We start from the raw sequence: 14,272 nt of genomic DNA, 5'->3' as shown, positions 1-14,272 counted from the left end.
TGACTTCTGACAAGTAAAGTCAGTGGGAGAAGCAGGATTCATTTTATGATAGTGCAATTCACTTAATAATTGCAATGATTCACTTTTTGCCATGTTTTGACCATGGCAAAAAAGGTTATAAAATAGGAGACAACTTCATTAGGAAACTGAACAAAATTATGAAGTATGTATTTTTGGAAACCGAGAGGCTTATCTTACTTATGTTAGTAATCCTTTTAGCCAGAATAGATAGCTCCACTGTGGTGAGAACAACATATAGTAGCAGCAAATTCTGCAAAATATTTGCCAAATTGCTAAGATACAGTTGCTTTATAAGGCATCTTGTCAGTACTTTTTCAAATTAAGGTTCCAAATTGAAAGAGGAACAGTAAGTGTCCTCACTTTCTAATAATTACATAAGCTTATTCATGATTAACTGAATTTGTTGAACCAATTTTCTGAAGCCACAAGTCACATTATACAAATATGTAACCAGTATGATGTTGCCAAAAGTGATGGTGAAGTAAAAACACCCTGGTCCTGATGAAAGCCAATATACATTTGAATATATTATTCAGAGATTCTTTGGAAGCAGTTCAAAAATTGCAACTGACTGAAAACAGAGCTTAATTCGAAAGGCTATTTTTGTTACTTTTAAAACCATTTATATTTTGGGACTGGAATTCTTAGAGAACGCATATTTTCATATAATCCATATATCTAACATCTCAACAAAAATTTGAAATATCCCAGGGATATTTTAATGATCAGACAGAATTGCAGAAACATCTGGTAAAAAGAAGAGAAGAGGATGCTTATGTATCAACAACAGCTGGTCTCAGGATATAACTATAATATATAAATTATGTGATGAAAACTTAGAGACATTAATTATCAACGGCAAACCATACTATTTGCCTCATGAATTTTCTTCATTTCTTCTAATTGCTGTTTATGTTCCACCACAAGCTTGTGTAAACAAGGCATTACGAAGTCTAGCTGACTAAATTATGGAGGCTGAAGCCAAATACCCTGATTCATTGGCCATTATTTTGGAAGGTCTAAACAAGGCAAACTTAAGGAAATACTTTCAGCATCTCAATTGTCCCACTAGAGGCAAGAATACTTTAGACCATTGCTACACAACACTAAAAGATGCCTATCGGTCCTTACCACGAGCAGCTGTAGGACACTGATCACTGCATGATTCACATTGTACCTGCTTACAGGCAAAGACTTAAAACCACAAACCAACAATTAAATCAGTGAAGATCTGGACGGAGAAGGCAAAGTTAAAGCTGCAGGCCTGCCTTGACTGCACTGATTGAAATGTTTTTGAAAGTACCTCTGGAGACTTAGATGAACTCACAGAGACTGTAACATCATATATCAGCCTCTGTGAAGACCTATGTGTACCCACCAGGAACATGCAAATATACAGTAACAACAAACCTTGATTCAGAGCTAAATTTAAGCAACTATGTTGTTCCAAAGAGGAAGCCTACAGAAAAGGTGATAAAATGCTGTACAATCAGACCAGATTGTATCTATTTGTGTCATGTTGAGGACCATTTGTATTTCAATTTTACTAAAATAGACCCACAAAATTAGAAGTCAGTCTCATAAGAAGAAACAAATACTATAGTATAACAACTAAAAATATGGGTTGTGGGCATTCTACATAAACCTATATGGAAAAAAAACAAAAAATTAGATACAATGAGGAAGCAATACAATACAAAAAAATGAAATTTATTATTTGCAATTATATGTCAACCATATGACAAATAACCATATAATGTATCTCATCCTGAAGTACATGTGAAATCAAAATTGCTTGAATAATATTTCTAAGAAATGGCATATCAGAACACTAAAGTATTTCAATTAATGAAGTGAAAGAAAATAATTCAAAACATGGAACAAGGATGATATTTGGATGGCTTCACACAACCATCAGTTTCTGCATATTAGAGCCTAATAAATATCTTCCAGTAATGCACAATATGGGGATAAATGTTGTTACAGAGAATTTCTCTTAACGATGCAGTCTATAGCGATTATATCGCTTGTACAAGAATTTAATCCTCTTATTCAGATTATGGTAATCATCAACGAACATTCGGTCACCCACCATCTTCTTTTTGCGAATGCATCTCTGCAGCTCATTTCCCCTCCATCCACGTACCCATACCGGCCCCACAATCAGGTCTTTGGGGTGGGCCTTGAAATCCCCTAAAAACAACACAATAGATTCATTTTAGAATTCTATCACTTCAATTTTCAAAAAGGAAGTTATTCAGTAACTGGCCCTTTTTTTATCACAATTACTATCAACTTCAGTTGCAAAAGGCATTCCTTTCCTAAATAAAGTAGCCATCTTTATTTATTAAGCAAATAAAAATGTCTTTCCCTTCGTTTTTTTTATCAAAAGAAATCGCATGAATTTTTCTCAGATTAGGAACTTCCATGACAATTTCCTCCTTCCAAGATGGGGGGTGGGGGAGAGAGAAAAAGAAGAAGATCCATTAAACGCCTGCCAGAATCACTAGAAAAGTTTGCAGGGAGCTTGAGGAATGGTAGACTGCATGTAGCTCTCCTAAACATGCTGTTATTGGAAGATAGCTTGCTGGTAACGATAATCTACTGTAAACTAATATTTACCCAGAATTCCAATATTATCATAGACACCAAAGAGTGCTCGTTTCTCATTCCATCTGTCAACCACTTTTGGAGGAGGAGGTTCTTTCACCAGAAATGATTTAGGAGCGTCTAATTTAAACAAAAAAGGAAAAATATATAATCAATGTCACTTTAAAGATTGCCTTTCAAAATCTTATTATGAAAAGTCAACAGTTGGAGCTTTTATGCAACATATTTACAGACCAACCTTTATATAAAATAAAGTTAAATCCTTTCTTTTAAAGCCCTCTAATGGTACACTATCACTGGACAGTTTTAGAAAATAAATTTACTGGTCCTTAAACAACAGATTACTGTATTTATAAAGAATATCTAGTCAACCATCATAAGTGTAGAATAGGTTGTCCTCAGCTACCAACCAGAATTGGGACAGAACTTCTGGCTCTAAGTGATGCAGTTGTTAAGTGTATCTCACCCAATTTCATGATCTTTTCATTCTGGTCATTAAGTGAATCATACTGTTCTAAGCAAATCTGGCTTTCCCCATTGGAACTTGGCTGGAAAAGTTGCAAGTGACTCTGCCATGTGATTCTGGAAGACAGCAAGTGTCATAAATACACACTGGTGTATTCATATTCATATGTGACCATTCTGCAACAGTCATAAGTGCGAGAACTAGTTGTAAAACACATTTTTCACTGCCAGTGTAACTTTAAACACGAATGGTCATAAGTTGAGGACAACCTGTACTGCAAGATTAGTTACAAATAAGACTGCAAATAAACAACTTTTGGACCAAGCGGCCTTTCACAGAGCACAATACAGTACAAGGTAGTAGTTTATGAACTAAGCCACTCCTATTCAGAAATCCTGTATTAACTGAAGCTGGAAATAAGGACTTTTAGCCACTTGGTTCACTTGAATTTCAGTGTCAATGATTATTTTAAGTGCAATCTTAATATTTGTTGTATTTATACTGATTTATACTGATATTGTTTCCTGATTGCTTGTTTGTAGCCTATGACTATCATTAAGTGTTGTATCATTAAGTGTTAAATTTGTACCCTATGACTATAATTAAGTGTTGTAAGTGTTGTACCTTGATGAAGGTATCTTTTCTTTTATGTACACTGAGAGAAGAGAATAGAATAGAATTTTTATTGGCCAAGTGTGATTGGACACACAAGGAATTTGTCTTGGTGCATATGCTCTCAGTGTACATAAAAGAAAAGATACGATTCATAAAAGATAAGATTCTTTTATGTACACTGAGAGCACATGCACCAAGACAAATACCTTGTGTGTCCAATCACACTTGGCCAATAAAAAATTCCATTCAATTCTATTTCATTGTATGGGTATACTGTGTATAGAATAGAATAGAATTTTATTGGCCAAGTGTGATTGGACACACAAGGAATTTGTCTTGGTGCATATGCTCTCAGTGTACATAAAAGAAAAGATACGTTCATCAAGGTACAACACTTACAACACTTAATGATAGTCATAGGGTACAAATTTAACACTTAATGATACACTTAATCAGGGATATATATGTACGTATATATGTACAATGACAATAAAGTTAATAATAATAATAATATTCATGCCAATGGTTGTGGGTGTGTTTCCCACAGAATTCAATATTTAGAACAGACTCTCCCATACCCATATGTAGGAAATCCCATCCAACCCCCAACCCCTGCAAAAAGAGCTCCCCTTCTACCTCATCCCCTTCTCGCTGCCTCTGAAAAAGAAGGGGACGGCGCTATAATTAATGAATGCTCGGGATAGTAAACAAAAAGAACCGGGGGCTGATGTTTATCCCAAGGCAGGGTTGAGGTCGATATCTCCCCCATACGACACCCCCGGCTCCTTCCACCCGCCCACCCACCTGTACTGAACAGCCGACGAGCTGCAGAGACGAGAAGGCTGCTGCTGGTGCTGCCCGTCCATAAGCGCGGCGGGGCCATCATCAGGCGCCACGCCGCTTCCATTGAGCTTCGCCTTCCCTCGGCCTCTTCGTCTAGAGAGGCCTCCTCGCAAGGTAGCCACCTGGGACGCTTCCCAGAACACCCCGCGCTTCGCAGCTTCCGGTCCGCAGTGGGGCAGCGGAGAGGAAGGGGAAAAGTCGCAACCATAGAGATAAAACCAATGAAAGGTAGACGTGACGATCAAGACTTCAAGGCAAGAGTGTCTTGTCTTTTTTTTTTAAGAATAGAATAGAATTTATTTATTTTTATTGGCCAAGTGTGATTGGATACACAAGGAATTTGTCTTGGTGCATATGCTCTCAATGTATATAAAAGAAAAAATACCTTCATCAAGGTACAACACTTACAACACTTAATGATAGTCATAGGGTACAAATTTAACACTTAATGATACACTTAATCAGGGGGTCTCCAACCGTGGTCCCTTTAAGACTTGTGGACTTCAACTCCAGAGTCCCTCAGACAGCAAAGCTCTGGGAGTTGAAGTCCACAAGTCTTAAAAGGGACTAAGATTGGAGACCCCTGCACTTAATGATAGTCATAGGCTACAAATAAGCAATCAGGAAACAATCAATATCAGTATAAATCGTAAGGACCTATGTTTAACTCATAGAATCATCTATTGCAATGTCCTTCCTGTTGAGGATTACTTCAGCTTCAATCACAACAATACAAGAGCAAGCAATAGATTTAAACTTAATGTTAACCGCTTCAATCAGAAAATATGACTTCAGTAACAGAGTTACCGTATTAATGCTTGGAACACACTACCAGACTCTGTGGTATCTACTCAAAATCCCCAAAGCTTTAACCAAAATCTGTCTACTGTTGACCTCACCCCATTCCTAAGAGGTCTTTAAGGGGTATGCATAAGAGCACAAATGTGTTCCTGTCCTACTGTTTCCTTTCATTATATCCAATTTATATAGTTATTACATACTTATACTCATATATATGCTTATATATTATATAGTTACTTCATACTGTTGTGACAAAATAAATAAATAAAAATAAAAAACAAAGTTAGAGTCATAAGTGAAGGGAGATGGGTAATGGGAACGATGAGAAGATTAATAGTAGTGCAGATTTAGTAAATAGTTTGACAGTATTGAGGGAATTATTTGTTTAGCAAATTCTTACATTTTTCTGCAGTTTTATTAAAATGATATTTAATATAGCTGATTCTTTTTAGCTATTCTATTTAATTCTTTTTATTACTATTATTCATCCCCTCTTTTCCTTCTCTCCAACAGCAGTTATTTTCTCAGGATTCTGCTCCACGGACAGGGGCTGAATCACTAAATCAGTGGTTTTTAAACCTGGGGACTTTAAAGACTCTGCTCTTCATGGCTGGCTAGCGAATTCTCGGAGTTGAAACGTATGCATCTTGAAGTTCCCAAATTTCAAAAATACTGAACTAAATCTTCCATGTGAAACAAGATTCTTCACTGTTCTAATTAAAGAGATTAGCCGGTTCAAGCTGAAATAATTTATTATTTCATCGAGATGCCTGCCTGCAGAGATCAATGGAGAAAAATAAGGTGCTAAATGTAATTATGCTTATTCACTCACAAGGAAAAGTTTATCTACATGGAAGTTACCATGGTATAAAGCTTACTTTTAATATATATAGAGAGATGTTTCACTCATTCAAATGCAACTGACCACTCCATACACTAAGAATACAAATACTTACAATTTGGAAATTACATTTCTGTCAAAATTAGTGTAGGGTCTGCTGGGCGGGAGGTTGGACTAGATGACCTACAAGGTCCCCTCCAATTGCAGAGTTCTACTGTACTAGTTGAAGCAATTGATAGGTTTATCGTGAACTATCTGACTTCCAGCATCATCACTTCCCCTAAGAAATAAATAACATTGTTTCTGTTGAGAGCATTTAAAAGTATTTCAGAAGCTGTTTTGTCAGGTTACAAAGCAAATGAAGCACTTAAGCACTTTATTTCAGACAGCATCTTGATATTGTTTTTTAAGATGGGAGCTTTCACTTTGTACCCAAAGAAATAAAAATAGAACCATACAATGTACTGTAAGAAACTTGGTCTTCAATACCAATGTAACTCTAACTTTTTCATAACTCTTCGTCTTCCGAAGCGCGCCTGTCCTTGCGGAATTTGATCGCGGACCACGAAAGGAAGATCGACCTTTAAAGCGATTGGCTGCCGAGCTATCAAAGAACAACCTGATTGGGCGAGCGGACATTATTCGAATTCCTGGCGCGTCATTTTTCCTTCCTCTATTGGTCTGCAAGTGGCGCGAGAAGTGCAGGCCAAGTTTGATTTTTTCCCTCCCCTCTCGGTTCTGCTGCCAAGCCGACCTCATAAGAGGTTGGAGAGGCCGGTCCTGCGTTCCAAAATCTGCGATGTTCTGAATTCTATCCGGCGCCGAGTGCGGATGTTTGAGGCTCGATCTGCCTCCCGTTAGGCTGCGGATCGGGAAGGATCATGGCTGAACCGACTTCGCTTTCGCCTCCCTCGTGGGAGTTCCAGTTGCCTCTGTCTCCGACCGACTTGCTTCGCAGCGCGGGGTCTCGGCAGTACGTGGTGCAGGAAGTGCTGCCCCTCAGACAGCTCCCGGGACATCTGGCAGGTTGGTGGGAGAAGCGGGAAGGGGAAATGGGAAGGGGGAAGGCGGGTAATTAATATGAGTCGTGCCTTTCCATCAAAGCAGAGCCCGAAGCAGCTCTGATTCTAGGCGGTGCTATCGGGTATCCCGAAGTTAACCGAATCTGGTAGAGTTCAGAGTAAAATCAATGGTCTGTCTTCATCCAATACCGTTATTTAGATGGGGTGGCATTTAATGGTTATATAATAAATAGCACACTTTTAGGATGTAATTTTTGTTTACCCTTTTTTGAAATTATGTAACAGCATTTGTATCTGTATTCAGCATCTGTATTCTGCTTCAGAATATATGAGATCTAAGCATAGACAAAACAGATCCACCTTAGCTTCAGCAAGGTATACATTCCAGAAAATTGAAAATCTAGTCAGGTTCCTTAAAGATATGAGCTAAGGTTTATTAAGTAAGGCATAGTAGCAAAGTCCACATTGTGAAAAACATGCAAATCATATGATGAAGCAGCTATTATGGTTTATTTTTGTTTTAATACAACTGCATACACTGCAGCAGTGTATAAACAGATTAAGGACCAGTTCTAGTAAGTTTTTCTAAGTGAGAATTAGGCATTTCAAGATCTTGATTAATAAAGTCATTTTTCACTAACTGCAGTTTAATGTCTGAAATCAAGAATTCTGAGTACCAAAAAATTAATGGACACACAATCCATTCCAATTTCCTTCATGCTTTTTCATTTGGCAGCTTTATTTAAAGAATTACCGTTTGTTATTGTATCAATTACAGTTATGATGTCCTTGCTTAAATCTAGAAATCTTCAAACAGTTTCAAAGCTATCTTATGCCAGTTAATCTGGAGTTGGAATTTCTCACACATGGACTTTCTTTTTGCAGTATTTCAGACAACATTCCGTGCACAAGGAGCACTTGCTATTCTGCAGCATTTTGATACTCTTTTCAGTATTCTACAGTGAGTACACATTACTACTGGTATTTTTGGAGGGAGCTTTAGTCTGAGGGTTGAGAGTACATCGTAAGAAGCCTTGTTCATAATTGTGGTAACAGCATTGAAAGAAGTAAACATATAAAGAACAGAAAATGACAGGAGAATTCTTTGTGTCCTAATTAGTCGTTTTGCTAAAGAAGTCATTTAATTTCCTGTACCCACATTGTTAAATGGCAGAACGAGGGGGTTGAGACTGTAAAGAATCATGTATGATGTAAACAATTTGTAGCTGAGCTTTGGACATTGTAGATGTGTTACGGGAAATTTCTGAAACATTCCCTGAAGTTCTCTTTCAAAAATTAATACAAGCTGAATGTACAATGGTAACTTTAGATGAATAGGAATACATGGGATGCTTTGAAAGTAATGTTTGTGTTTTAACTTAATATTCATGCTTTACAGCTACTTCAGGACTGTAGATACTGCTGTTAAGGAAGATGCCCTAGAACTAATGTTGAAAGGTGAATAAGTTCTCTTAATACTATAGAAAATACAAATTCTTTACTGCAGCTAAATGATGATAACAAGGCAAATGTGACCTCATTGGCAGGTTGCTCCCTCAGCCTATTCCTTGCATAATGGTCTGTAATCTTGGTGGTCAATGCAGAGTAATGTGTGTTCACTGTAAGGGCAGACCAACAGGAAATCCATTCCTTCTGTCTTCCATCTTTTTGGAATGAGAGATCCATCATTTGCATAGTATTGCAAGAGGTGGTCAGTGGGGTGGATACAGGATAAACATAGTGTGCCTGGGTAATGGGTTGCTGGGTGCTCCAGAGTTATGCTGATAGGATACCATGAGCACAAGTCTTTGGTAATCTGAAAGCTGTCCTGAATTCACATTTAGAACAAATAACTGTTGAGAGCATGTCTGAAGATGATGCCTTCCCAATTCTCCTTTTAGTTGTGACTAGTCAATCCAATGCCCTGACAGCCATCCTGAATGATTCAGACCTCACATCCTCCCTTCGGGTTCTCCATCTTAATGCTCTAAAGATGAATTGTTATATACTAGTGCGGCTAGTGGAGGCATTCGAAACAGAATCTGGCAAGACCAATCTAGTGGGATTGGATTCCAAGGGGAAGGTAGGTGGCTTGTATCTGTTTGCTAGATGTTCCTCTTTACCTGTTGCCTGAAATCTGATTAATTTTAGTTTTACTGTTCTCTTGAGAGACTCCAGCAGTGCCAGTTAGAGGATATGTTATGTACCATATTGAAATTTATGTGATCTTTTAAAACATAATTTTGTATTCATAGAGTAAAAGATAATCAGAAGCTTCTGTTTTTTTTCTTTCTGCGCTTTCTTTGCTCCTTCTACTCTTTATTAGTTTCTGTTAATTTTTATGTTCTTAGTAAATCTTCTAATGAATATTTTTAAAACCTATATTAAATTGAGGGAGTGGAGGTGTCAAATTTCCATTCTTATTTTTGCTATCCCTTGGCAGCTCAAGTCTCAGACCTTTGAATAGGCTGTGCCTCACAGGAAGAATCTACTGGCAATCAGTTGAGAATATGTAAATATTTAACATAAGCAAATCTGGATACATCCAGAGCTGAAATCAACAGAGGCAACTAATGTAATTTCTGAACATGATCTTCACATACATAAGCTTTCAATGTATGCCTTTTCTTGAACTGATGTTCTGGATTTGTTTTACAGAACAAGAAAAGCCAGACTAAAGGCTTTGCTTGGGAGGAAGAAAGGCAGTCAATTATACAACTGCTCACACAATTACTTCAGTTGGATCTTCATCAGCTGTGGAGTGGCTTGGTAGTGGAAGAAGAGTTTGTAAGGTATAGAAATGGAAAAGATTGAATGGAAAGCTGTTTTTAGACAAAGTTTCATTGGGCTGAAGGAAACTGAAGGGTCAATCAGATGGGAAGAGAAGAAAATGATATGATTCATGTGAGCCAGGAAGAAAACTTTGTAAGTACATAGGATTGTAAAAGATAAAAGAGTCCCTGCGGGTTTTTCTCCGCTAGTTGTAGCCAATTTTAGGGGGCAGTGCTCATCTCCGTTTCTAGGCCATTGAGCCAGCACTGTCCAAAGACGTACCTGTTTGCCTACTTGTTATTTACATGCTTTCAAACTGCTAGGCTGGCAGGAGCTGAGGCAAGTGACAGGAGCTCATTCCATCATGCGATAACAGGACTCGAACCACTGGAGCACAGATCTTCTCTGGTGTCTTTTAAGCCACTGCACTTCTCTTATAAGCTTTTAGTACATAAAATATTGCATTGCAATATCCTCCTGCTCTAACTCCTGTTTTGACTTTCTTTTTAGTCTGATAACTGGCTGTTGTTACCGTATCCTGGAAAATCCTACTATTAGCCACCAGAAGCATCGGCCCACAAGAGACACTGTGATTCATCTACTAGGTGTTGCTCTATTTCGATATGACCATATGCTCAGTAAGTCTATTCTTTTAGCATGGGCAGACCAAATAGGTCTAATTTCTAAGCCATAAATGGCAAATCTGAGCCATCCTAATTTATATCGTTACTGAAGGTCTTCTCTTACCACAGTTCTCTTTGATAGGTGCCACTCTGAAAGTCACACAGATGCTTCAGCACTTTGAACATGTAGCTTCAGTATTTGTGGAGGCTGTAACTGTGTGGATCAAGGAATATGGTATGAAGAGTATTGTGGGGGAGATACTAAGGTGAGAGAGGTTTCTTCTGTCTTCCTTGCACTTCTCAGCAGCATCAATCACTGACTTTTGATTCATTGTTCAGGGAAATTGGACAGAAATGCCCTCAAGAACTGGCTCGAGAGGCTTCTGGGATGAAGGGCTATGCTGCCTTCTTGACAGAACTCACTGAACGAACACCAGCTATTGTTCTGGCCAACATGAGTGTCCTATTACATCACCTGGATGGAGAGGTTGTTTCACAGAGACTGTATTTTCCATGTAGAAAGTATATGAGAATGAAATAAATAACTTCCTATTTTTATTGGCTGAAGATCTTGAAAAAAGCTTAATGGCCAGCCCAGATGTCATTCTGAACCATGTTCTAATTCTGCAGAGTTATGGAATGTGTAATAGCTGAACCTGGTGCTTTCCTTTTTTAAAGAAACTGAATCCTTCATTTGTTTGTTAACTCAAGCTTTTACATCTAATTTTGTCTCTGCTGTGGGCTGTATTGTATCTTAATAGGTTCAGAACTATTAATTGTCCTCTCTTCCAAGTTAAATAAACACTCTGGTTTCTGTTTTTTCCCTTGTAATCCTGCATGGCTTCCTCAGGTGGATACTTCTACCTGATATCTTGTGGAAAAAAACCTGAAAGTTTCAGTGATATATTTATTTGATTGCAAGTCTCTTACTTGCAATGTTGAACTCTATAATCTTTTTTTGAGTACACACAATTTGAATCAAGATACAAGTCTATTGGAGTGAAGCTGCATGTGGAACAACTGGCGCTAGAGTGTGCCAGGCCCAGAAGGGTTTTTCGCAGCAATTATTGCAAGTATATATTTGGCACACCAAAAACTCAGCATCAGCAAATTTTCACTTTTTGTTGCCTTTTCTCTGTAGCATTTGGCAATTCATTATCAGTAAGTCCAGTCTAGCAGAGAACTACTATTGTAAAGCGCTTTTGGCCTGAGATTCTTGCATAGATGAATCAATTAAATTTGTTTCAAATTTAAAGCTTTTTTGGGATTTTTGCTTTCTGAGCATATCTTCTAGTTTGCAAGTTTTGGAAATGGCGAACCCAGATGTCATTCTGAACCATGTTCTAATTCTGCAGAGTTACGGAATGCGTAATGCCATTTTGGCTGCTATGGCGGAGATGCTGTTGCAAGTGCTGAATGGAGAGCAACTGGAGGAAGCTGCCAGAAATACAAGGGATCAGTTCTTGGATACTCTGCAGGCGCACACGTGTGATATCAGTAGCTTTGTGCGCAGTCGTGTGCTTCAGCTCTTTACCCGAATTGTGCAACAGAAAGTGAGTTTTGAAGAAAATACCATCAGGAGCAAATAACCAGACCCACACTTGTAGAGGTCAAACTAGCTACTTTATTGTTCTCTTCGTATAATTACAAGAATCTCCCCAGTCTGGTAGCTTTCCTCTGGGAAAGACTAGATAAGGCTGTAAGGCATTCAAGGGTGTGTGTGTGTGTGTCAGACCTAGCCTCTTTTATATACATAGGGAGGCAAGTCTGATTCCTCCCTTAAGAGAGTGGGGTGGGGGTGTTGTTTTTTCCACCCCTTATACTGGGTTTTTATTGCTTGTAAGCCACCTAGAGTCACTGTGAGCAAGTAGAGGCTATAGTTATCTAAATAAATAATAAATTAGCCCTCCTCCCATTTGGGATAGTTGTTATCCAACAAATACTTTTTGAACTTAATTAGGGTAACTAAGATGCTACTAAAGGGATGCGGTGGCTCAGGGGCTAGGACGTTGAGCTTGTCGATCGAAAGGTCGGCAGCTCAGCGGTTCGAATCCCTAGTGCTGCCTTGTAACAGGGTGAGCTCCTGTTACTAGTCCCAGCTTCTGCCAACCTAGCAGTTTCGAAAGCACGTAAAAATGCAAGTAGAAAAAATAGGGACCACCTTTGGTGGGAAGGTAACAGCATTCCGTGCGCCTTTGGCGTTGAGTCATGCCGACCACATGACCACGGAGACATCTTCAGACAGTGCTGGCTCTTCGGCTTTCAAACGGAGATGAGCACCGCCCCCTAGAGTCGGCAACGACTAGCACGTATGTGCAAGGGGAACCTTTACCTTTACCTAAGATGCTACTAATGTCTTGCAAATGCAAAACAGTTTTCCACAAAAAATACATCATCAGCCTAAAACATAAATGAAGAACAATTAGTCCAGCAGCACTGGCAGTTTTGGAGGCCCCTAGGGCGGCACATGTGACATCACTGTTATGCAGGTAAGGTGTGCTTTTCAGCCTTCAGTGAGTGCGTGGTCCTGGGATGGAGATTTTTTTCATATTTATGTAAAAGCTCCAGTTAAGCAGTTGAGACTTACTTCTGAGTAAACACACCCATTTTCCGGCATCAAGGGGCCTGTTGGAGAATTATTTTTGGACGTCCAGTTCCCAGGGAGGACAGCATGGTTTTGTTCCTCTTAACCTCATGTCAGAAACACTCTAAAACACTATTACATTTTTTATATAAATTGTAACAATGTGATATGGAAAAGTTTTTTTTATAGTTTTCTTGGGACTGCTTGCCTTCTTCCATTTTCTGTGTATCCAATATGTTCGTATTTGTAAGCAATTCATATAAAGCTAACAGGCTAATTTCAGGTGGGGACCTACTACTTGCTACCTAGCAGTTATTATTTAGAGTGAAAATATATTACAAAGGTTCCTTCCATATTTTTCTCTAGCAAAACCATTCACGCTGCTAGGGAAAATGAAAGCTTGCCCTATATATCTTCTGTGTATCTCCAGTTGGCAGAAAATATTTAGCACAGCAAATGTCTGAGCAGAGTTGAGAACTTGTTAGAAAGAGATACTAGTTCTGTAGAAGAAATACGTCCTTACTATCATGATTGCATCAGTTCTATCAAATATCTTCTCTTTTTGCCATAGGCTCTGCCCTTAACTAGATTCCAAGCAGTTGTGTGCCTTGCTGTGGGTCGGCTACAGGACAAAGCAGTAACAGTGGTTAAGAATGCTATTCAGCTGCTCTCTGCCTTCCTTTCCAACAATCCTTTCTCTTGTAAGGTAAGCTTTATAAGCCTAATTCTTGGCAATTTTTTACTGCAGTATTTTTCATTACCCCTCAGCTGTTCTCATCGTCTGCAAACGAGTTTTTGCTCACCTCGTTTGCTTAAAAAAAAATAAAAGTATAGCCCAAAATATCTTGAACACAGGAAAACAGAACATAGCCGTGGAACAAAAAGAAAGCATCAGTAAAAGGGTCATTGCCAGGCACTTGTGAAAAGCCTCGGGCTGAAACTTTATTGTTTGTCATCTATGTTACAAGAATCTCACCAGGCTGCTTGCCTTCCCCTGAGAAGAACCAGATAAGGCTTTGTGGATTCAAGGGGAAGTCATGCTTGTGCTGTTTATGGCAACGTAACAATTCCAAG

The 14,272-nt window shown here is 38.6% G+C and overlaps 2 protein-coding genes and 1 non-coding gene across 4 annotated transcripts in view; 2 read left to right on the top strand and 1 right to left on the bottom strand.

Annotated features, from left to right (window-relative positions):
• Window positions 1–1,718: 1,718 nt before the first annotated feature.
• On the bottom strand, window positions 1,719–4,721 carry MRPL51 (mitochondrial ribosomal protein L51). The gene is made up of 3 exons (XM_058169312.1): window positions 4,517–4,721; window positions 2,644–2,751; window positions 1,719–2,214 (listed from the first exon to the last, which is right to left on the bottom strand). Exons 1-3 carry the CDS (start codon window positions 4,617–4,619, stop codon window positions 2,018–2,020), a joined length of 408 nt encoding a protein of 135 aa, XP_058025295.1. The 5' UTR covers window positions 4,620–4,721; the 3' UTR covers window positions 1,719–2,017.
• A 2,136-nt stretch (window positions 4,722–6,857) lies between these two features.
• Window positions 6,858–14,272, top strand: part of NCAPD2 (non-SMC condensin I complex subunit D2) — a 29,209-nt gene continuing 21,794 nt past the window's right edge. The window contains exons 1-10 of one of the 2 annotated variants that reach the window (XM_058170875.1): window positions 6,858–7,223; window positions 8,105–8,180; window positions 8,619–8,677; window positions 9,121–9,302; window positions 9,878–10,011; window positions 10,502–10,629; window positions 10,757–10,880; window positions 10,954–11,101; window positions 11,970–12,167; window positions 13,770–13,904. In XM_058170875.1, coding sequence (XP_058026858.1) covers window positions 7,079–7,223; window positions 8,105–8,180; window positions 8,619–8,677; window positions 9,121–9,302; window positions 9,878–10,011; window positions 10,502–10,629; window positions 10,757–10,880; window positions 10,954–11,101; window positions 11,970–12,167; window positions 13,770–13,904 — 1,329 coding nt within the window. In that variant the 5' untranslated portion in view covers window positions 6,858–7,078. The remainder of the gene's footprint in view (window positions 7,224–8,104; window positions 8,181–8,618; window positions 8,678–9,120; window positions 9,303–9,877; window positions 10,012–10,501; window positions 10,630–10,756; window positions 10,881–10,953; window positions 11,102–11,969; window positions 12,168–13,769; window positions 13,905–14,272) is intronic. The other variant, XM_058170874.1, reaches the window with a different exon arrangement.
• Window positions 8,726–9,044, top strand: LOC131193744 (small nucleolar RNA U85). The gene has a single exon (XR_009154002.1). It is a non-coding gene; the product is annotated as a small nucleolar RNA U85 (small nucleolar RNA).

The sequence above is a fragment of the Ahaetulla prasina genome, chromosome 2 (genome assembly GCF_028640845.1).
Source record: "Ahaetulla prasina isolate Xishuangbanna chromosome 2, ASM2864084v1, whole genome shotgun sequence".
Lineage (NCBI taxonomy): Eukaryota > Metazoa > Chordata > Lepidosauria > Squamata > Colubridae > Ahaetulla > Ahaetulla prasina.
The sequence above is the reverse complement of the archived record's forward strand: the minus strand, read 5'-3'. Positions and strand labels throughout refer to the sequence as shown.